This window comes from Mobula birostris, chromosome 31 (genome assembly GCF_030028105.1).
Source record: "Mobula birostris isolate sMobBir1 chromosome 31, sMobBir1.hap1, whole genome shotgun sequence".
NCBI lineage: Eukaryota > Metazoa > Chordata > Chondrichthyes > Myliobatiformes > Myliobatidae > Mobula > Mobula birostris.
This window is the reverse complement of record NC_092400.1, coordinates 19,664,505-19,689,383: the sequence shown is the minus strand read 5'-3', so window position 1 is coordinate 19,689,383 and position 24,879 is coordinate 19,664,505. Positions and strand designations below refer to the sequence as shown.

The 24,879-nt window shown below is 40.7% G+C and overlaps 1 protein-coding gene across 12 annotated transcripts in view; it reads right to left on the bottom strand.

Annotated features, from left to right (window-relative positions):
- The window catches only part of kdm2bb (lysine (K)-specific demethylase 2Bb), a 245,450-nt gene that overhangs the window by 77,443 nt on the left and 143,128 nt on the right, over positions 1-24,879 (bottom strand). For all 12 annotated transcript variants that reach the window (XM_072247794.1, XM_072247787.1, XM_072247789.1 and 9 more), the window contains one exon: positions 21,268-21,354. In XM_072247794.1, the coding sequence (XP_072103895.1) occupies positions 21,268-21,354 (87 nt within the window). The remainder of the gene's footprint in view (positions 1-21,267; positions 21,355-24,879) is intronic.

Here is a 24,879-nt window from a genome sequence, read left to right as displayed (position 1 = left end):
GGAAGTACACAATCAGCACTGAAAGTCAGGCCTGAATTTAGGTAATCAAAAGTGAATCAAAATAGAAATAGCAAAAGAACATTTTAATAGCCATGTTACTCAATAAACTAACAAGCTACAAACTATCTTCACAAGCTGAGTCATCAGGGTATGTAATGCACGCTTCTTAAAAACTACAGCCAAAGGCAAACTTTAAAAAAAATCTAAATTGTTGAACCTGCCTTGGAGCCACGTTCAACAGCACAGAAGTAGATATAAAGAAAGACACCGGAATATTAACATTCAGAAATCTCAGAAAATTAATGGACTGATGGAAATTAAAGAACCATAAAGGGTAGGCGCGAAACCACAGTGAGAATTGAAAGCAACAATGAGAATTGTTTCAACTGAGACATTTTTGGGGGAGGGGAGGGGCGGGTAGTCAATATCAATAAGTGCCCAGAACACAGGGATTAAAAATACAGATTAGGATGATCTCAAATTCAAGGGCAGTGGAAAATTGAATGGTTGGTCAAGAAGGAATGATTGTGCCTTGACATCACAAAATTCTGGACCAAGATTGTATTAACAGATGAGCTGAGATACAATTCAAGATGATTATTAGCTTTAAGGATGCAAAAGTTAGCTGTTCAATTGATGGAGTGGATAAGTATATTGGCTAGGTGTTTGTGCTATATGAACTTACAATTTTCCTCAACTGTCATTCAAGAACTTGTTGAAATTTATGTTAAAATCAAATGAGAACAGGACCAAACTTTCTTTTCTCTCTGTCCAATATTTGCCCATCCATACATACCCAGCCATCAAGGGTGCTTATTTACTCGAAACAGCCCTATTGGCCCAACGAGCCATACCACCCAGCAATCCAATTTAATCCTAGCCTCATCGCGGTTTAATTTACACTGACCAATTAACCTACCAACTGGCGTGTCTTTGGACTATGGGAGAACAATGGAGAACCCAGAGGAAATCCACATGGTCACAGGGAGAACATACAAACTCCTTACAGGCCGCGACGGGTATTGAACCCAGGTCAATGATACTGTAAAGCGTTGTGTGATGTTCAGTTGATTGACTGATGAGCTTCACCTCCATCAGTGATCATACAATTGTGCTGACAATGTCAACGTTAGATTGCGTTATGCCCTCCTGACATTTCCCGATGAGCATAAGCAAACCTGAAGCAATTACATCCAGACCTCTGCCTGATTCTATCCACCTATCTCACTGCTCAAACTGGCAAAATGTCAGTGTCCTTGCTGACACCCAAGTGATTCACCAAGCTTTATTATTTGCACTGTTTTCCATCTTTACACAGAATCATAGAAATTTATTGCCCATGACGGATATTTGGACATATCACTAATGTTGGTTTAGGCTGCTACTGGCTGCTTCCAGAACTGCAGCTCAGTAGGAAGACTTTAGGCAAGGGCGTGGGGAAGAACAAATGAAAACAAAACTAAATTTGTGTGTAAGTATTTCTATACATTGACTCAGATAAAGTACTGAATCTAGCCAAACCAGCATAATCTGACCCATTTCATCAAACTACGCCCTGCCATCTGTTTTCTCAATTCATTCTATCACATTCATGCCAGTAGAAGAGCAATACATCTTAATCTCACCTCCAGGATACAAGTGTATATCCATTTTTATTTTATATGTGCTAAGAACCTCTGTCATTATCAATTCTTTGTATTCACCTTTTATCTTTTTACAAATTATTTGAATTCTATGTTTGCTTGGTATTTGACCTTTCTGACAGGAAAAATAGGTCATTTCCACACACTCTAGCTAGGCATACACTCGGATACACGAGTTAAATTTATCCAAAGTTTTCCTGCAAGGAGAACCATTTCAGTCTTATCTTTTCTCAGGGACAACATTCAGAATTTCTAATTTAGAAATATCCTGGACTTTTTGCAGCGCCCACCTAGTACAATATCATTGTGTTTGGAAAGTGAACCAGGAGATCGCCCAAGGTAGAATCATAATTTGGCTCCTTCACTTAGCAGAACCTTGAACTGTAAACCTATGTTACAGTTAAAATCCCATTACAGTATAAATGGAACTTTACATCTTATCCCACTCATTTATCACCTCACTGCCATCACGCTGCCCAACGTCGTTTTCCTTCTTGGTTCCCATTTTCGCTTTGGCCTGCTTTCAAGCATACTGAACACGTCCCTACCCCTGGGTACATCTCCACTTGTGGTTCCCTTCAATGACCCCTGAAGACCAGTTTGTCACACTGCGGTAAGTTAAGTTAATCATTTCCTCAATGGGTGCCTCACTTACTCAACCGCCCACTCCGCAAATTCAGACACTCCTGAAGGAACTTTGAACACGTCAATCATGTCAAAGTTTAATCTGTTGCGGGGGCATCCCGAACTGCGCCGCCGTACAAAGTCAGCGCTTCGGGGTGATTTTTTTTGGTGGGGGAGGAGGGTGCTGACAATGGAAGCAAAACGCACTTCACACGTCTGACACTTTTCACAGAGCAGTATGTCATCCAGACCTGGATAAAGTACTGAGCCGAGTCAGCAGCGTCTGACCTGACTGAAAAAAAACACCCGCCCCGTCGTGGTTCTGTCGAGATGGGGGTCGGGTAGCCAATTTCCTTTTGTGCAACGTATGCACACCAAAATGTAAATACAGTTTTCCATGATTCACGAAAGTGCCAACTTCGACAGTGGTAATCCCTGTCGAAAGGGTTGGGAACTCGGGGAACAAAGAGAAGAAAATGAGTTACGAGTCTGCATTTACCTCCGAGCGTATGATAGCTTGTCAACAAAGACAAACCTCCGCTGGTTGTCAACCGCCACCCACAGTTGCAATATAAACAGAAAGTGCGTTTAAATTCTGACCTTATTTCGACTCCAGAAGCGCGCGACGATGTAACAACTATGTACTCTAAACCGCACATGGTAATGAAAGGTTCAAAGATGTAAGTAAGAATGGAAATAATAAGTTTTAGGTACAGTACCTCAACATCGCGCTTCTCCTAGGCCAGACATTCTGTGTTTAAGGTAACAGATTCCAATGAGGACCGGCTAAAGGAACGCTGGTGCTTGGTATCAGACTTCCTCTGGCACTTACAAAGAAGCTATTGTACACTACATGAGACCAGGCCTTAGAGAGCGGCGTACGTTTCAATGAAATCGGTGCGAATATTAAATAATACTAGAACAACAGACAAGTGAGAGGCCTGCTTTTATCAGCTGAAACTTGCGCACTGGAAGCTCGTCTCCCACAATACCCACATTATTGCAATGTTGCCATAAACCTATGTATACTAGACAGATAAGTTAGAGAAAAAAATATTTAGGCACAAAAAGTTGTTTTAGGCCCGAGTAGTCAGCAAACTAGTACAGTGGTGTGGGTGACGGGGTCAATTTAGGTAAACACTACCCAGCTACTTAACATTTTTCTGCCAAAGTACTTTCAAGCATTCATCATTCAGACAATACCCATAATCACGGCATTTAAAGAACTCTTCGTTGTTAAACCCTAAGATTTCTTCTCTCCCCCTCCCCCACTTTATTCATACACGAACAAGACAGGTCTGGCTTTCATGTTTAATAGGTTTACTCCTCAAAGGTAATATCCAGTATGAAAACTGTACCTCTACTTCGGGCCATGGGACCTTATGTCCAACATTTAGGAACTGCTGCACTTTGAACCAAGCAACGCTGCAAATTCAGCTTTACGCGAAAACACAAATTCAGACCTCAAAAATAAAGATGAATACAGTAGAATATTGCATTTTCCCTGCATACTGTTAAAAAATAAACTAATAAAGCATGTAAAACATAGTGAAGAGAATATTAAAATATCCCTGGCAAGAGCATGTGTCGATTTGCTTGTGATAAGTACGATGAATTGCTTATGAATTCCAAGCGGCAGTTTTACTAAAAATGGATGTTAAATGCCCTAAAGGATGAGGCTAAATGCCCTAAAGGATGAGAGTACTTTACTTTGTGACCTGAGTAACGGATACCTGTAAACAGACAGGATTTTAATGACACGTTTCAACTTTAAAAGTAACAGTATCAGAAGGAGAAGGGAAGAAAAAGCAAGCTATTTGACAGCTATTCTCAAAAAACATGAACAGCCACCATCATTATTCAGCACAACAGAGCCTGGATTCAGCTTAGCTACTTTAGGCTCTCACATTGTTTCCCAGTAAGGGCTTTCCAGTCTTTAAAAAAAAACTGAAAATGTTTCCACTGTGCCCACAATCAAAGCTGAAAGCTGACCTGCTCTGGGTCTGAATCATACTCCTCATCATCTGCACTCAGGGACATGGCCATTTCTCAGTCTGGGCCCAGGCAGAAACAAACTGACATGGCTGGACTGCTGTAGTAACGAGCCTCCACCATAAAACCCAGCTTCCACATTCAAGGTTCATCAATATTCATGAGGGAAGGTCAGGATAGGGTTGAACCGTTTCAATTGACCAATCAAAAATAAGCAGATGTTTTATTTTGAAAAGCCTACAACAGGGCTGCTGCTGGTTGTGATTATACTCCGCAGTCAGCAGGAAGAATGACATTGTGAGGGCACACACGCGACACATTAACAAATCATCCTACTAAAATGAGTTTAGAGCTCTTCCCCCGGCCCCCTTCACCTCCAACAATTACTAATACTAATTTACAAGTGAGCCTCAAAGAGTTTAATGCACTGAGCAAATAAAACGAGTGAAGATGTAATCACACTTCAGTTACAGCTTTATCTGTCTTTCCATTAATGAAATACTCCCGTGTCCTTTCAGCCATTGTGTAAACATTGCTACGCGCAGCATTTGCCGCCTGAAACAGCAACTCATACAAGGGTTAAATTACAGCATACAGCAGAAATATGCAGCTTGACTGTATTCTTTTCTCTGCAAAATATGGTGCTTCGAAGTTACCAAATGAAATAAAGCTTCAGTGGTTTGGCAGCAGTTCATTGCCAAGTGCTGACAAAGCAAGGACGCGAATTTATTTTAAAGTCTATAAATAACGATAGCTGTGGATTCAATTTAATTTCAGATTGAAAACAAAGAAAAAAATACAAGATTAATAAGGAAAATTAGCTGTCTCAGAGCTATCTCTGAATGCCGAGAAGCACACCAGTATTAAACACATCCTAGTTGTGCAAACACTTTTCCTCTTTCTCCCTCTATCTCTCAGGGTGGAAGATGACTTGTCACAACTCCAGTATTGTGCCTTATTTTATTGTGGGGGTGGGCAACTGGCATCATTAGCAGCAGCACCACCATATATTGACCAGTCCTAATGCAGTCATTGAGGAGAAAAGCGTGAACTGACTGGCCACTTCACTGAAAGCATTTAAGAGTGAATACCATCAATGGGTCTGGAGTCATAGACAGGCCAGTCTAAGCATAGGTCACTCCAAAAGGTAATTAGTGAACCAGTTTTGTTTAACAAAATCCAGTGGTTCCATGATCATCATTATCGTTAACAATTTTTTTTAAAGACATCATTGAATTTAGATTGCACAGCTGCCAGGTGAAATCAGCTTCTGAATTACGAGTCTGGAAGTTAAACCTTTGTCTGCCAGTCCTAAGGCAAGGGGATCTGTAGACTGCCATAAGATGTTTGATGGGGTGGCTGGGTACAATGAAATGTTGTGCTATCCTTCTGCTGTTTACTTATGGCCTCCAAATATTCGTGTCATGGCAACACGAGGCACTAATGCATTCTGAATGCACCTCCACTTTGAGCAGTGATGGATAACTGATTTTAATAAATCGAGGAGGATCTGGCAGTCCTTCAGGAAGACTTTCAAAACCTCCATGAGCACTTCCCATACCTGAGAACCTTCTCCTTCAGAGCTGAGGTACAGTGCTTCCTTGTACGATTCCAACATTGCGGATGGTATGGAATGCCTACCATAACTGAGTAACAAAACATAATTTCTGGGAATGTTCACCTGGGAGAGGATGCTAGCAACAATTTGTCAATTCTACTACTAGTTTTAGAAGATCTTGTTGAAACAGTGTCAGTGTTTCTTCAATGTTTTGACATGCCACATGTCTGCATAAGCACAGGAGAAATTACTGGTGCTCAGACCATATTTGATGACTTGATTTTAAAAGAATATTCTTGGTAGACTGAAGATTCCACTGGAACACAAGTAGCAGGGGAAAATTTTGTTGTTGACATCTACCTTTCCTTAGAGGTGATTCTGGCATAATGGAAAGTGATAATTTTTATCCCCCCCAGGGTCCTGTCATGGATCTCGGTGAATGTGGACACTGTTCAGCAGTGGGAATAAGTAGACAGAAGTCATTTGCTTTGACAGTGTTGGCACGTGGCCAAGTGGTTAAGGCATTCGTCTAGTGATTTGAAGGTCACTAGTTCGAGCCTCAGCTGAGCCAGCGTGTGTGTCCTTGAGCAAGGCACTTAACCACACATTGCTCTGCAACGACACTGGTGCCAAGCTGCATGGGTCCTAATGCCCTTCACTTGGACAACATTGGTGGCATGGAGAGGGGAGACTTGCAGCATGGGCAACTGCTGGTCTTCCATACAACCTTGCCCAGGCCTGCGCCCTGGAAACCTTCCAAGGCGCAAATCCATGGTCTCATGAGACGGATGCCTATTAAAGTGTTTGACACAACTTCTTGTTCTCTTCAGTGAAAGAGTCAATGATTATTAGAAGCTTTGAATGTCACAATATACAAGCTACCTTGTGAAAATTCAAATGACCTTGGCCGGAATAATTTACTATTTGTCCCCCAGATTAATTCTACTTCAATTGCAAATTCATTGGAGGTGAGGTACACCACTACAAGAAAGATTGGAAAGGATTAGTACAATGATGTTGCAATGTTTGAGCCTAGGCTTAGGTCTGTAATGGGCATGTTAACTTGTTCATGTACTGTAGCAGACACAAAATGTAAACAAATTCGGGGGGCAGCAAAATTAGAAGAGCATTCTTCAAAATTCTTCTTGGTTAATGGAGTCAAAAACTTTTGTGGAGGTTAAAACAAAAAAGTGTGTTTAATGATTGACACCGTTCTCCTCATTATTCTTTGTTGATTTTTGCATCTCTGTGGAAATCACGTCCATTGATAGCTGGAATCTGAAGTGGGACGAAGGAAACTGCCCTTCCATCCCTGTGAGGTGACAATGGGGATGATCTTTGTGATGATTTTCTTTGTGGCAGACACCAGGCTCTCTCTGTGACTACTGCAATTCTTGAAAATGATCATGATATAGTAAGTTTAATATCACATGGCATTTTCTTCTCCACCCGACTGAAGATGAAGTTAGCAATTTGTTCCAGCAGTGCTTAACCATCATGTTTCAGGCCTTTAGCAGGGAACCTATCTAAGGAACCAAAGAACATTATTTTATCTGTCAGATGAGCTTCTCAACCTATTACCAATTCAGGATAGTGCTGAGACCGCAGTGCACAGTGTGCTGTAGAACTGGAGTCAAGTACACTTGCATTAAACAGTCTTAAGTGAGGAGACTTTCAAAGTAAGAGAAAATCTGCAGATATTGGAAATCCAAGCAACACAAAATGCTGGAGGAACTCAGCAGACCAGGCAGCATCCATGGAAAAGAGTTAACAGTTGACATTTTGGCCCAGAGCCCTTCATCAGAACTTTCAAAGTGCTTCTTCCAGCAGGTACTAATTCCTTTTATGCCCTCGTCTATGAGTGGCTTTCAACAGAGAATGTCTTTAGGTATTTGAACTCAAGATGCCCTTGACAGCACAGCAGAATGCATGTGTATTGTGGTTATAGACTAATTGTTGAGTGCTTCTGCTTTCCAAGCACCATCTATTCTTTAGCTCCTGAAGATTTGCTTCAGATTTCAATAAGTACCAGCAGGTCTGTTTCACCCCCCCCCACCCCCCGCCCCGGAGTTGCTGTGATGTGTTGTTAACCAAGGTAGGAATGTTGTGCAAATTGAATTTTCTCTTGTCTTCCAAATAGTGCAATGGTACCTTGTGCATCTATTCACATATCAAGTAAGACCTAGGCTTTAAAATCTCATTTTAAAGACCATTTTAATAACTGAAATCAAACATTAAGTTTTGATGGGATTAAAAATGCAGTTTTTTAGCTCAGAGGAATGAATATAGGCACCATATTGCCTAACTAGATTGTACATCAAAAGATGATGGTGGTGCACACACAGCAAATCTAAACACACTATATTAAAGATCCATCACCACAAAAACAGTCTGTATTAACTGCATAAAATGTAGTTAATTGCATAACTGCATAAACTGTACATTGCATGGCATCATCAGACACATTTGCAACTAATGATGCAAGCAGTAAAGGTGACGAAAAGATTTTGTCAAGGCACGTTAGAAAGACTTAATGGCCACCGGGAGTGAATTCTAGAACTTGACATCTCGATAATAGAAGTCACAAGTATGGCATGAAAGAAAGTGGAGGTGAAACAACCTGGAGGAACATGGGATCTGAACAGAATCAACATTGCCGTGACACAGTGGTATAACAGGTAGTCTGGCTCTCTCAAAGCTCCAGCCACCAATATCCAACATGACATCCACTGCTATATGCAAGTAGTTAACACGTTGTCCCTGTGAACATGTGGATTTCTCCTGGGTACTCCAGTCTACTAAATCATCTCAAAGATGTGTTGGTTGGAAGGTTAACTGGTTACTATATGTTATCTCAAATGTAGGTGAGTGATAGGAGAATCAGCGAAGTTGAGGGCCATTTATAGATAATTCGTTTCGGGGAAATTAGGGAGCTGGATTACTGTAAGGGCTGGCATGGACCAACGTGCCAAATGGCATGAGTTCTGAGAAAAGATGAAATAATAAAAATATGAAAAGAATCTTCAAAATCAAAGCACATCAATATGTATATCAATAGTGTGAGGATAAGAACTGTGAAAATTTCAGAATTGAAAATCAAAGACCCAACTATCCTGGACATTCTTTTTCACTCTCCTCTTCCATCAGGTAGAAGGTACAAAAGTCTGAAAGTAGGTACCATCAGACTCAAGGAGAACTTTCATCTAGTTGTTATGAGACCATTGAACAGTTCCCGGGTACAAGAATGGACTCTTAACCTCTCAATCCATCTCATTAAGAACTTACACCTCATTGTCTACCTGCACTGCACTTTTCTCCATAACTGTAATACCTTATTCTGCACTCAGTTATTGTTTTTCCTTCTGTTAGCTTAATGCACTGTTGTAACAAATTGCTCTGTATGCAAGACAAGTTTCTCTCTGTACCTCAGTACAATTAACAGTTAACTAATTTACCAATTTAAGTTGTGGGAAGAAAAGGATCTCTGTTCCCAAAGCTATCCAGTTACTTGCTAAGTGTGTGTTGGTGAGAAAAGGGCATGGTTTTTCCACCATCACTATCTCACATCCACTATCCATTCTCCTTCCAAAATAAACTGCCAGCTTTAGAATAAAGTACAACAAAATCCCATCATTGTAGCTTAAAGCTGAATATCTACAAAATATCCATGACCAAATCAATTAACCAAGGCATCTCCTATTTCTATGAGTTTTTGATTGTAAGAGCAATGAATATGCCACGTTGTATTGTATTCAAACATGCTCCCAGACATTGCTGGCTTTAGCACTTGTAATTTAAAAGCCACTTTGGTAGAGTGCCTCTCACTCAGGATTTGCAATCTTTATGAACTAGGAATGAAACTATGTAATTCTTTTTAAACTGATCTGTCTGAACCACGAAATGCCAGTTAGAGAAGTTAATTCATAAGACCAGAGATTATAGGGTCGGAATTAGGCTACTTAGCTCATTGAGTCTGCTCTGCCATTCAATCATGGCTGACTTTATCCCTTCACCTCAGAGTCAGAATTAATATCACTGGCATGTGCCGTGAAATTTGTTAACATGATAAACAGATATAGAGGAGAAAAATCTGAATTACATTGAGTACATATATGTCTTTTAAATAGTTCAGTTAAAATAAGTAATGCAAAAAAAACAAATAAAAAAAAGTAGTGAGGTAGTGTTCATGGGTTCACTGTCCATTCAGAAATCAGATGGCAAAGGGGAAGAAGCTGTTCCTGAATAGCTAGGTGTGCGCTTTCAGGCTTCTGTACCTCCTTCCTGATGGGTAACAAGAAGCGGGCACATCCTGGGTGGTGGGGGTCCTTAATGATGGATGCCATCCATCAAGAGCCTATCAAGCTCAGTTTTAAATATACTTCCATAGCCCTCTGTGGCAACAAATTTCACAGAATCACAATCCTCTGGCTAAAGAAATTTCTCCTCATTTCAGTTCAAGAGGCACATCCCCTTACTTAGAGGTTCTGCCCTCAGATCCTAGACTCTCCTCCAAATAGAAGCATCCTCTGTCCACACAATATCAGGCAAGTTTCAATGAAATCCCTCCATTACTTCTGAACCCCCATCATGGATAGGGCCAGAGCCATCAGATGCTCCTCAAACATTAAGCACTTCATTCCTGAAATCTTTCTCGTCAACCTCCTCTGGACTACTTCGGACACTGAAACTCTGGACCCCTTTATTCCCACTCCCTGATTTCTACCGGTGAACCAGTCTTCTATCGATACCAATACCATGGTAATATCTAAACTGATTCAAAAACACATGCATTTTGTTGATCAATAATTCTGCAATCCAAAATCAAAATAATGTAGTTGCTAAAAATCTGAAGTAAAACCAGAGAAATGTGGAAATAAGAACAGAAAATCTGGAATATCTGTTATGCACCATTTTCAGAGAAAGAAAAAAAAGTTTACATTTTGGGTCAACAGAACTATCAGAATTGTAAAGAGTAGAACAAGTTTCATATTGCAGAGAGGGGAAGAGACAGAAAACTACAGGAGTCCAGGATATGATGGACACTAGGTGAGACTCAGTTACTCATACCTTGTGCTGGCAGAAAGTGGGATAGAGGTACATCTGGAATAGGTGTAAATGCAAGAGCACTAAAGGAATTTGAAATATGTGACACAAATAGCTGAAATGGTAAAAATGGGGGGATACAGGGATACAATATTAATAATATTAGCAATGGAAACCAGGGACATGGAGTCTCTGCAGAAAAATGGTGTTGAGATAAAGATTCAATGCAATCTTACTGAACAGTGGAGCAGCAATGACGTACTGATGACTTACTAATGCTTTTATTTCTAATGTTTACATCGTCAAAACTGGAATGGCTGATCATCTAAAATAGTTGAATTTGAAATTGAGAACTGAAGGCTATAAACATGCCAAACAGAAGACGACATGGTGTTCCTTAGCTTTGACAAGCTTTGTTGGATTAACGTAGAAAGCGTAAAACCGAAGTTAGAATGACAATGGGTAGAGAATTCAAATTACAGGCTATTAGAAGCTCTTGTGGGTTAAACGTGTTTCGCATTTCCATGAGAGATTTATTTAATGGCATGGACAATGTGTTCCATTCCAGCCAGCTTTCAGTGGATTTATTATGCAAGTACAACAACAATGAGACTTGATAGGGTGTCATTATAGCAAATCTTTTGGTGGAATGGGACATGTCAGACACTTCCACGATTTCCATCTTTATTTAGGTATGTGCAATTTTGTGGACGATCATTTCTGATATCTACATTAAAAACAAAACCAGAATCATGATTCTTTTTAACCAGAAATTTTAGATCATACTATACACCATTCCCTCTGCACATTGGACTTTCACTGAACTAGAAATACGAGCAATATTCACAAAAGTCAGATGTAAGAGGTGGCAAAAGTTACTGCTTTGTTTAAAGAGAGACAAAAGAACTTGTAAAGAAAATGGTTATCAGCATGCTAATAACAGATTAAAAAAATGAGGGTCAAGTCTCATTTTAATTGTACTTTATTTTATGGAAAGCCTTTCTTCAAGAAGTATTATTCTGAAAGATAACTTTTTTTTTCTTTTGATAATGAAGTTTTTAACTATATACTACCTGTTATATTGGATGTTGCAGAACAATAAATTCAAGTACTCAACTGACATTACGTAAAGAAGAGAAATTCAAAACTGATTTTTTAATTGACCTAATCATCTATCTATACACGAGCTGTATACAACGTCTGTTACAGATTACAGTCATGCTTATTGTGTGCCAGATTTAATGAAGGAGATCTGTGCAATGCTTTTCTGATTTGCTCAGGTGTTAAATTAACCATGCAGATTTACTTAATTAAAGAAAGAAGAAATGCAATCAGAATGGAGAAACCTACCAATCAACAGAAGAGATTCCATAAGCATCTAAATATCAAGCCAAAAACAACAATTTTCAGTATTAAAACTCACTCCACCATCTCATAAAATGTCATCATTTAATATTAGAAAACTGTTGGTAAATTGTGCCTCAAATGGTGGGTTTTCTAGTTCCTTTCCATAAAATCAGTTTGCATTTCCATAACTGAAAATGATATTTCAACTCTGTGCCTGTAAATGTAACTACACACAGATCTGCAGTCAGACAAGCATATCACAAGGAAATATGACAGAATATTTGAAAATAATAGCAGTGGATAAAAGTTCTCAGCTTCTCATCTGGTAACTACGAGTTTCTAACATACTTACCCTGACTGCCTGTGTTTCTCACTCATCAATTTAGTATCAAAGAATGAAATCTTAGTTCAGAATGCTACCAATGAGATTTCTAGAAACTCATAGTTTATTTTCAAGGTTCCAGCTGTAGTTGTCAATTAAAGTCAACCACAGGAGGTTTTAAACTGAAAAAGAACATTAAAAAGATTGCCAAGTATGTTGCTGGGACTGGGGAAGTGATCTGTAAGCCAAAGTAGCAGTAACCCCAGAAGTTTGGGAACCACTAGTTTAGAGGGATATAGGCCAAACACAGGCAAATGGGACTAGCTTAGTTAGGTAACTTGCTCAGCCGGACTGAAGTGCCTGTTTTTTGGGCGGTTTAGCTCTATGGATCTATAACCTTTCCAACAAATCTTTTCTCAACAAGACAACTGAATTACAGAAACAAGAGATTGTTCCAATAGTTCTAAATTTTGGAAATAAGTTTGAAGAGAAAAATATAATTCTTTAATCAATTAAGTTTATAAATAAATCCAACAAAAGGGGGAACCAAACACCTACTCTAGTACAGGTGTCCCCTGCTTTTCCAACGTTCGCTTGACGAAACCTCACTGTTACGAAAGACCTACATTAGTTACCTGTTTTCGCTAACAGAAGGTGTTTTCACTGTTACGAAAAAAGGCAGTGCGCGGGAAAAAAAGCAGCACACGATAAAAAATCAGCGCCCAATAAAAGGCAGCACGCACCCCGAGCAGCCGCTCTCCCCTGGGTTCCGAACGGCATTCTCACCGGCATTGCTTAAACACGTGCCTGTGAGCAGACGTTTGCAAGATGAGCTCTAAGGTATCGGAAAAGCCTAAAAGAGCTCGTAAGGGTGTTACACTTAGCGTAAAACTAGACATAATTAAGTGTTTCGATCGTGGTGAATGAAGTAAGGACAAAGTGAGTTTGGCTTGTGGAAGCTGACGAAGATGATGTTGAAGAGGTTTTGGCATCCCATGTCCAAGAACTGATAGATGAACAGCTGATGCAATTGGAAGAGGAAAGGATAACAGTCGAAACCAAATTCAGTAGCGAAAGTGAAGTCGTCCAGGAACTGAACGTGAAGTAACTGCGTGAGATTTTCGCTGCAATGATAAAGTACGACTTTAATTTTGAAAGGGTACGTCGGTTTAGGGCATATTTGCAAGATGGTTTGAGTGCTTACAAAGAACTGTATGATAGAAAAATGCGCGAGGTTCAGCAGTCAAGCAAGCCTTCCACATCAGCCACAGCAGACGACGAACCTCGACCTTCGACATCGAGGCAGGCAGACATGGAAGAAGATGAGCTTCCTGCCCTCATGGAAACAGACGACGATGAGATGACACCTCAGTGCCCCACCACCCCAACCCCCAGGCCGTGGACAGATACCGATTCGCGGAGAATGCAGCGGTAGCCGGGAGGCACACAGCACATCTTTAAGAAAAAAACCAAAATAAACAAGCTAATTAATTAGTTGCCGCCAAGCACGTAAATGTTGGCCCAGATCAGAGGCCATTGCCAGTTGCGTCACCTCTGATCTGGGCCAACATTTATGTGCCGGGCGGCACCTAATTAATTAGCATGTTTATTTCGGCTTTTTTCTTAAAGATGTGCTGTGTGCATCCCAGCTACTGCTGTACCCCTGCGTGCTTCGCGGATCAGTATCTGATCGCTGCCTGGAGGGTGGGGCCACTGCACCACCCAAACTCCGACAACTCAGTCTAACACACCGTCATCAGTGTGCTCGACGTGTTATTTGGTATGATTTGGCAGCTTCATAGCTTAAAGGTTACTGGAGAGCGCTTGCGCTGTGTTTCTGCCGACGGCGCTAGCGTGAGATTTTTGCTACGGAGAACAGTTCAGGCAATGATTGTGGAAAAGTATTTCTACTTTATATAAGCTGTGTATTTATCATATCATTCCTGCTTTTACTATATGTTACTGTTATTTTAGGTTTTAGGTGTTATTTGGCATGATTTGGTAGGTTATTTTTGGGTCTGCGAACGCTCACAAATTTTTCCCATATAAATAAATGGTAATTGCTTCTTCACTTTACTACATTCCGGCTTACGAACCGTTTCATAGGAATGCTCTGCCTTCGGATGGCAGGGGAAACCTGTAATACTCAAAGTTAATCATGTGTATGCTTCCTGGCTGTTTTCCCTCTAAAATAACAAATCGTTAGTAGAAATATAAAATATTAGATCTGTTAAACCAATTTTAGTCATATGAATATGATGTCATACATTCAAAACAGCATGAAAACCTTTGAGCCTTCTCAAGAAGATATCAGATACCAAAGCGTACGGATGTGAATGGTCATGCACTTTGGCGGAAGGAATAAAGGTGTAGACTATTTTCTAAAGGGGGAGAAAATCCAAAAGTCAGAGATGCAAAGGGGCTTGGGAGTCTTTGTGCAGGATTCCCTAAAGGTAAATTTACAGTTTGAGTAAAGAAGGTAAGGACGGCAAATGATTTTCTCGTATTCATTTCAAGAGGACTAGAATACAAGAGCAAGGATGTGATTTTGAAGCTTCATCAAGCATTGATCAGTCTGCACTTGGAGTACCGTGAGCAGTCTTGGGACCCTTATTTAAGAAAAGATGTGCTGGCATTGGAGAGTCCAGAGAAGGCTTACGAGGATGATTCCGGGAATGAAAGTGTTAACATGAAGAACGTTTGACAGCTTTGGGCCAGTACTTTCTGGAGTTTAGAAGAATGAGGGGTGATCTAATTGAAAACTATCCAAAACGGAAAAGCCTAGATGAAATGGATGTGGCAAGTATGTTTCCTATAGTTGGGGAGTCTATGACCAGAGCGCACAGCTTCAGAATAGAGGGACATACGTTTAGAACAGGGATGAGGAGAAATTTCTTTAGCCAGGGGGTAGTGAATCTGTGGAATTCATTGCTATGGACGGCTGTGGAGGCCAAGTCATTTTGAGTATATTCAAAGCGCAGGTTGATAGGTTCTTGACTAGTCAAAAAGTGAGGTCACACATACCTAAACATCAACAAAGCCTTATTTGTTAATTTCTAATAATCTTTGCATGTAACTTTTAATAGCTGGATTGCCTGGGTGAGTAGATAGTAGTAGATTAAGCTCTAGATACATTTTAAGTATCTGTTATCTAAGGAGCGAATGAATAACATAATGTTTCTCATATCAAAACTTCTCAGAAATGGTACTATATAATTTACACCAATTGCAAAACAGTAGCAAAAGTGTCGGCATAAATTGTTACATGAACCACCTATATTTTCCACCTTGATCACAACCTCCCCTTCAAGGTCACAAAAGCTTCCCCAATCGCATATTTACTCTCGCTTATACTTAATATTCTGTCTATTCAAAGTACATCACCAAATAATCAATAGTTGGCTGGGCTTCCTTGTCATTAAGCAGGAAAGCAGGGTATTAGTAAGTACTCAGTACGAGTCTGTTTAAGCCAAATTTGAGGTGTATTGACTTCTCTCATTGCTGGTCGAACTTTATAAACACAAGAGATTTGGCAGATACTGTAAATCCAGAGCAACACACACTAAATGCTTCAGAAACTCAGCTGGTCAGGCAGCATTCATGGAAGTGAATAGACATTGACGTTTTGGGCCCAAGACCCTTGATCAGGACTGGAAAGGAAGGGGGAAGATACCAGAATTAGAAGGTGGGGGGAGGAGAAGGAGTACAAAGTGATAGATGAAGCCAGATGGTGGGGGATTGGAGGGGGGGTGGAGTAAAAAGCTGGGAGCTAATATGCAGGTGAGGAGATGAGGTGGGGGGGGGGTGCCAGAGAACTTGGGGAGGTAATAGGCAGGTGATGCCCCCCCCACCTCTTCTTTTCTTCTTAATAGCCCATCACCTTTCAACTGATGCCCCTCCACCTTCTCTTTCTCCCATGGTTCACTCTCCTCACCGTACAGGCTTTTTTTTCTTCTCAAGCCCTTAACCTTTTCCACACATCATCTCACAGCTTCTTACTTCATTGCCCCTCCCTCATCCACCTGGCTTCACCTATTCCCCTTCTCACTTGTACTCCCTTCCCCACCCTCCCACCTCTCATACTGGCATCTTCCCCTTTCCTTTCCAGTCCTGGAAAGTGTTTTCGGTTGAGTCAAGAATGAGATGGTCAAGCTGAAAAGGGTTCAGAAGAGATTTGAGGATGCTGCCTGGCCTAGAGGGCCTGAGGCTGGCCATATTTGACATTTATTTCTCAGAGTACAGGAGAAACAGAAGTGGCATCATTGAAGTTTATAAAATCATGAGCGTATGGAGAAGTCATTAGGGAGTCCAAGGTTTGAAGGCACAGATACGAGAGGGGGAAAAAGGTGTAAAAGAGACCTGAGAAAACACTTGGACAGATACATGGATGGGAAATGTTTTTGGAGGGATATAGCCAAATGCAGGCAAGTGAGATAAGCTTAGATAGGCATCTTGGTCGGTCTGGAGAAGTTGGGCCAAAGGGTTTGTTCCATGCTCTATGACTCTAGGCTTTGAACACACTTCAATTATCTTCCTCTATTTTCCTGTCAAATCATTACGCGAGGCAGGATAACTTAAGGACAGAAACAAAACATATGAGGTGCTTGGCTTTATGAATACAAAACAAAAGCTAGAAATTCCTTCAAATCTTTATAAAATCCTGGTTTGTAACAACCAGTGTGCGCAAAAATCTTCTGCCATGCAATATTTTGCCCAGTGACAACAACATGTGCGCACTAAAAAGTTTCTTCAATAAAAACATTATAAATAAGCCAGTTCTAAAATCCGCAGACAAGTCATCGAAGACACCACGTTGTCAACAGGATCCGCATCAAAAACCGGAAAAGGAAATGTGATTGTGTACGATTGTGAAATATACTAAACATGCCAACGAGGTAGAGGGTAACCACTTTTTGTGCACAGTTTAAGATGTGTGTACGCGCACACACACACACGCACCTTAGCCACTCCCCCCACCCACCCCCAATATACCATGTTATATTCTATTCAAGCAACACACATCAAAGTTGCTGGTGAACGCAGCAGGCCAGGCAGCATCTCTAGGAAGAGGCGCAGTCGACGTTTCAGGCCGAGACCCTTCGTCAGGACTAACTGAAGGAAGAGTGGGTAAGGGATTTGAAAGTTGGAGGGGGAGGGGGAGATCCAAAATGATAGGAGAAGACAGGAGGGGGAGGGATAGAGCCAAGAGCTGGACAGGTGATTGGCAAAAGGGATACAAGAGGATCATGGGACAGGAGGTCCGGGGAGAAAGACAAGGTGGGAGGGGGGGAACCCAGAGGATGGGCAAGGGGTATATTCAGAGGGACAGAGGGAGAAAAAGGAGAGTGAGAGAAAGAATGTGTGTATAAAAGTAAGTAACAGATGGGGTACAAGGGGGAGGTGGGGCATTAGCGGAAGTTAGAGAAGTCGATGTTCATGCCATCAGGTTGGAGGCTACCCAGATGGAATATAAGGTGTTGTTCCTCCAACCTGAGTGTGGCTTCATCTTTACAGTAGAGGAGGCAGTGGATAGACATGTCAGAATGGGAATGGGATGTGGAATTAAAATGTGTGGCCACTGGGAGATCCTGCTTTCTCTGGCGGACAGAGCGTAGGTGTTCAGCAAAGCGGTCTCCCAGTCTGCATCGGGTCTCGCCAATATATAAAAGGCCACATCGGGAGCACCAGACGCAGTATATCACCCCAGCCGACTCACAGGTGAAGTGTCGCCTCACCTGGAAGGATTGTCTGGGACCCTGAATGGAGGTAAGGGAGGAAGTGTAAGGGCATGTGTAGCACTAGTTCCGCTTACACGGATAAGTACCAGGAGGGAGATCAGTGGGGAGGGATGGGGGGGGGGGGGGAGGGATGAATGGACAAGGGAGTTGCGTAGGGAGCGATCCCTGCGGAAAGCAGAGGGGGGGGGAGGGAAAGATGTGCTTAGTGGTGGGATCCCGTTGGAGGTGGCGGAAGTTACGGAGAATAATATGTTGGACCCGGAGGCTGGTGGGGTGGTAGGTGAGGACCAGGGGAACCCTATTCCTAGTGGGGTGGTGGGAGGATGAAGTGAGAGCAGATGTACATGAAATGGGGCAGATGCGTTTAAGAACAGAGTTGATAGTGGAGGAAGGGAGGCCCCTTTCTTTAAAAAGGGAGGACATCTCCCTCATCCTTGAATGAAAAGCCTCATCCTGAGAGCAGATGCGGCGGAGACAGAGGAATTGCAAGAAGGGGTTGGCGTTTTTGCAAGAGACCGGGTGAGAAAAGGAATAATCCAGATAGCTGTGAGAGTCAGTAGGCTTATAGTAGACATCAGTGGATAAGCCATCTCCAGAGACAGAGACAGAAAGATCTAGAAAGGGGAGGGAGGTGTCGGAAATGGACCAGGTAAACTTGAGGGCAGGGTGAAAGTTGGAGGCAAAGTTAATCAAGTCAACGAGCTCAGCATGCGTGCAGGAGGCAGCGCCAATGCAGTCATCAATGTAGCGAAGGAAAAGTGGGGGACAGATACCAGAATAGGCACAGAACATAGATTGTTCCACAAAGCCAACAAAAAGGCAGGCATAGCTAGGACCCATACTGGTGCCCATAGCTACACCTTTAGTTTGGAGGAAGTGGGAGGAGCCAAAGGAGAAATTATTAAGAGCAAGATGTTATATTCATGTTATATTCTATTCAACACAGTTTAGGAAGGATATGAAGATCTTACAATGCAGTCACTTGTTATAGCGGTGTCAGGAGTGAAGAAATTCAGTTACGTGTACACCCATTAACCCACTCCATCCCTGCTACATCATCAGCCACTCCTCTCCACAGCTGCTCATCACCCTCCTTTGGTAACTGATTCTTTAGCAACCGTTCCTACAACAGGGTGACCAAAACTCTACACAATATTCTAAGTGCAACTTATATAACTGCAACATAATGTCCCTACTCCTAAACTCAATGTCTTGACTGACGAAAGCCAGCATCCTTCTTCACTACCCTGTCTACTTACTTATGCAGCCAATTTCAGCGAACTGTGTACTTGTACTCCCAGGCCCCTCCATTTCACAAGCTCATCGGTACCCTGCCAATCTCTGGGGCAGCATGGTAGCGTAATGGTTAGGACAACGCTTTATAGTAAAGGTAACAGGGGTTCAATTCCTGCTGTTGCCTATAATGGCATTGTAAATTGTCCCATAAATTGGGGAATTGCTGGGCAGTGTGGCTCAAAGGGCCAGAAAGGGGTACACCACCCTGTATCTCCATAAATAAATACACAAGTCCTAACCTGGTTTGACTGTCCGAGATGGATCACCTCACATTTGTTCGAGTTAAAATCCATTTGCAATTTGCTAATCATGCCATGTACATTCACATCCAAAACTTATACATTGATATTGGATAACAGAGATGGCAATACTGACCAATGGGGCACCCTTCTCATCACTGTCCTCCAGGAGAATAACCCTCTGCTTTCTATCTCCAAGCCAATTCTGAATTGACCTCGCTGACTCCCTCTGAATCCCATGTGACCTAACCGTCCAGATTAACCTTGTCAAAGGCCTTAATGAAGTCCTTAAGGACAACATCCACTACCCTAGCTTCATCCATTCCCTTAGTTACCTCTGAAAAACTCCAAAAGGTTTTTCAGACATGACTTTACACACACAAAACCGTTGTCACTACTACTGATCAGACTCGACTATCCAAGTGATGGTAGATCTTGTCCCTCAGAATTCCCTTCAGTAAATTTCAATACAAATGAAGTCAACCGCTGTATTGATAAAGTACAAAGGAGATTCACCATGATCTTGCCTGCATTGGAGGACTTTAATTATGGAAAGAGATTGGACAGGCTGGGTTTGTCTCTCTCTGGAGCAAAGGAGGCAAACAGATAACCCAAATGAGGTATATAAAATTATCAGACCCATAATAATTTTCCCATGGCAAGGAGTCAAACTCAAGAGGGCATAGACTTTCAAGAAGTGTTTTAAAGGGGATTTGAGAGCTTTTTTTTTTGCTTTACACAGAGAATAGTTAATGTCTGAAACATACTGGTAGTGGAGCCAGATACAATCACTCAGTTTAAGAGACAGTTAAAAAGACACTTATAAATGTAAGGCATAGGAGGATGCAGAACAAATCCAAATTGAATTAGTGTAGCTGAACAAACAGGATAGCATTAACACGGTGGGCTGAACAGCCTCATTTTGCGCTGTACAATATTATGAATCCATGACTTTTGAAGCTAACAGTCTCCAAGAGTTACATTCTTTCCCAAAGTGTAAGTGAACAACACAACATCTGAACATATATTAACACTGCAATAGTTGGTACAAGTCAGTGCGTGCAAAATTAAAAATTGCATAAAACATATTTTATTCAATCACATTAATTGATGAACTCACAAATCAAAATTGTGCTACCAAAAATAAAATCTTTAAAAAAGCAACACAGCTTGAAAGGTACCTGAAATCACAACTGTTTAATGCTTCTTCATAAATCCCAGCTCAAGAACTCAAATGAAGACATCATAACTGGCTTACAAAATTACTCCAGAGTTTTCAAAAGCAAAAGAAAATGTTGCTTTGCAAATTCCATAGACTGTGAATAGACTATTCGTAATTTACAACATCCTGGTCATATTAATGAGACATTTGCTCTTCTACAACCACAAAAAATTCAACTGGAAACAATTACTGAAGTATAACTGAGCATTTCTTTCAGTTTATTAATCATGTATTTCTCCTTACCTTCACTGTCTTTTTTGGCCATGTTACAATCGGGACTCCAGTAATAGCCAATTTCTGATCATCATCAGCATGTTCCTCCAGAACAGTCTAGATTCACAGCAGAGAAAAGAGAAGAATATTTTGGAATCAAACCACAATAAGCTTGATTATATATACATATATTTTAGCTAGAAAGTAAAAGTAAATTGACATGTCATTCTCAATGATATTATTTCAATTTTGGTGACTTTTCTTTTACTTTTCACTTTTCCCTCAGTTCCTCTGCTATTGAAACCCCATCCATGGCCTTATTACCTTTAGGCTCAACCTTTCTAACATATCCTTGACCACATTCATATTTTTGTAAATTAGCTATCAAAAACTCCACTGCTCAAATGGTAACACACAAAAATTATCCAATTCATTCATGAACCCCGTGGCTGTTAACCCATGTGGACACCTGGTTAAACGATGGGTAGAGTTTGAAATAAAATTGTGTTCCCATCCTTCTGTGAAATGTTTAGGTACTTTATTATTTCATTTCACATCAAATGCAATTGCTGTTGTTGACTTTTCGAAAGAAGCTAGTACATCATTGCTTGGAGGTGACTTGAAACACAGTAGCTTTCAAAATAGAGCAATGCTTAATCTAGCCTGTTCCTTTAAAAGTCAAACAATCCCCCTCTTCTACAATTTGGAATCTGTTTAGAAACACGCAAGCCATTGTCTGTTTGCAACTGCTTACGTCTTTACTAATATGAATTATTTTGGCTGGGATCATCCTTGAGGCACAATGCATTTTTAAAGAGATACATAAACACTGCAGGCAAGGTGTAGGCACCATCTAATTCAGAGGTTCCCAACCTGGGGTTCACGGACCCCTTGCTTAATGGTATTGGCCCATGCATAAAAAAGGTTAGAAACCCCTGATATTGTTCCTTAAATGAGGAGAAAAATTTCTGCCTGATCAGTTTCTTCAATTTCAAAGTTGTGACAACATGGGAATACTGTTGCAGGTCCAACTTTCAAAAGACCCTTGGCAAAGTGAATTTAGCCTCAAAAGGTAAACAGTATGAATTAGTAATGAGCTAGTTAAAGGAGAGGAAACAAGAATACAAATGAGAAAGAATGCCTATCTATGGAGCTGGGGAAGGAGTAGGAAAGAGAAAAAGAAGAAATATTATTATCCTGCTTTCAGAATCATGCTGGGAGTATTTTTTTTATATTTCTTACTTACACAGAGCCACAATTCAGAACACAAATGTGAAGTGCTAAATTTTGCAAATTATACAATATTCTTAACCATGTCTATATTGGTAGACATGGTTAAAAATAAGCAGACCAATGGTAATTTTATACAGATCAAATTAAAGCTGTGTGCAAAGCAGTAGACAAAACATATATCAATGATGAACGAAATGCGAAAGGAACTGAGGATTATTAGATTTGGTGAACAAGTTGAGCTCACGCAGTAAAGCAATCAGGACAACCAACATGATGGAAAACCACATAACCAAATGGTGAGACAATAATAACATTTTATTACTTATTAGGCTGGGTTTCAATGTGGCATCCAGTTCCTATCACGAAGGGGCATTCACTGGTCAAGACAGAAATTACACTACCCCTGGCATCTGAAGAATAGAAATCTAGCTGAAAAAATGAGTGGATAAATAATGATGATAAAGATTTATTCACATACATTTATCACAACTTCAGGACGCCACAAAGAACTTTAGAGTCATTGAAGACACTTAAGCACTATGACGACTATAACATGGGAAATGTATCTGCCAAACTGCACAGAAAGATCTCAAACAGCTGCATGATAATGATGAGGTAATCTGTCTAGGTAGTGATGTTGATTAACAAGTACAAATTGACAAGGATACTCTAAGGACTACTTTGCAGCTCATCAAAATAGTGGCATTAAATTGTATGTACTCTCCAAATCAGCATAAACGCCAGAGATTATGCAGATGTTGGAAACACAAGATGACAGAATGCCGGAGGAATTCAGCAGATCAGGCACATCTAAGGAGAGGGATAAAGAGCTGATGTTTTGGGCTGAGACCCTTCATCAGGACTCCAGTTTAACATCTCATCTAAAAACAAACTTCCAGCAGTGCAGCAGCTTCTTGGCCCTGATTTTAGTGTTAAGTCTCTAGGGTGGAAATGAACCTACAACAGTCTGACTCAAAGGTTATCAACACAGCTAAGGCTCAAGACTAGACATGCGTTTCAATCAATTACAAAACTGGTCAGGGTTCAAAATGACTAATATATAAGATGTAAGATGCCTAAAGGATGGTACTTTTTAGGGTGCAGGTTTGGATCTTTCTTCACACATAAACTAATCAACATTAAGTATAAAATTCCACATAGAGCACTTCGAAAAATGCCACAGCTGGCAGTTGAACTATCTTAGCTGGGCTGAATGCTCTTACGAACCACACATCGTTATCTTGTGAAATTTTTAGTGTTAAATTGTTTTTCCGCCACACATTGTTAAGCATTAGCCTCAAGAGTGTTTATTTCAAAGATCAAGCAGATAAGTGGATAAATGTGAACTCTGTACATCCTTTCAAGTTCCACACCAATGTACCCTTTGTACTGTATATTAAAATGAGTAGGACTCTGGCCTGATAAATATAGAACATTACTATATTTACAAATACGATGGGGAAGAAAACATTAACTACGTCATTACAAATCCAGCGTTTGTCACATGCTTCTTTTCTAGAAGCCATTAAGCAACAAAGAGAAATGGCTCCACGGAGTCTGAAAGAAGCAGGTGCAGAACCAGAGACTGAATATACAGGGTCAAAAGCATACACCTGATTCATAATTTCAGTACTGTAAATCATTCATATAAATTTTTAAAACAAAGCAATTGTACTTCCAGGGCACAATCTATTTATTTTGAAATTCCATTTCTTGGCAATATTAACATAAAAGAAACAAAACCATCACATCTGCTTGGCATAAGGTTACACAAAAAATTGTCAGCAGGAATGACTCTTATTGTCTTGTACTTCAAACACCAATGCGCAATGTACATAACAAATTAACCAAGTTTGAGTCTCTGCTTCTATCAGAAGTGAAGTATGTATGTTGTTTTGGAACCAGTAATTCACAAGGGGTAAAACCTTTCTTAGTCCCACTTGCTTCTCCATATCTCCTCCTCACCATGCTCCAAAATATTTTCCCCACAGCCGTCTTCTTTTGATCTTTGCTTGCTAGGCCCTTTCACCGTAATTTAAATATTAATCAACACAGCTCTGCTGTATATGCCTGTTATCATTAAATATTTGTATGGCTTTGACAATATTACCCTGATAATTAAATTAATGTAAATTGATAAGGTATGAGCAAGTTAGAAGTAAGGTAAATCATATTAAAGAGATTATGAGGTTCATATACAGTATCAACAGTTTAAATTTTACTAATATGGCCATTCTACATTTGAGTGAGTTTGACAGAAATCAGCATCACAGGCATGCCCAATCTACCATCTAGTCAGACACTGCAGATGCAGAAATCTAAGGTGGAAATAACTGCTGGGCCATTGTGGAAGCAAAGGGCTGACTTTTCAGGTTGAGGCCCTGCATTAGGACTGGTGTTGGGCCTTGG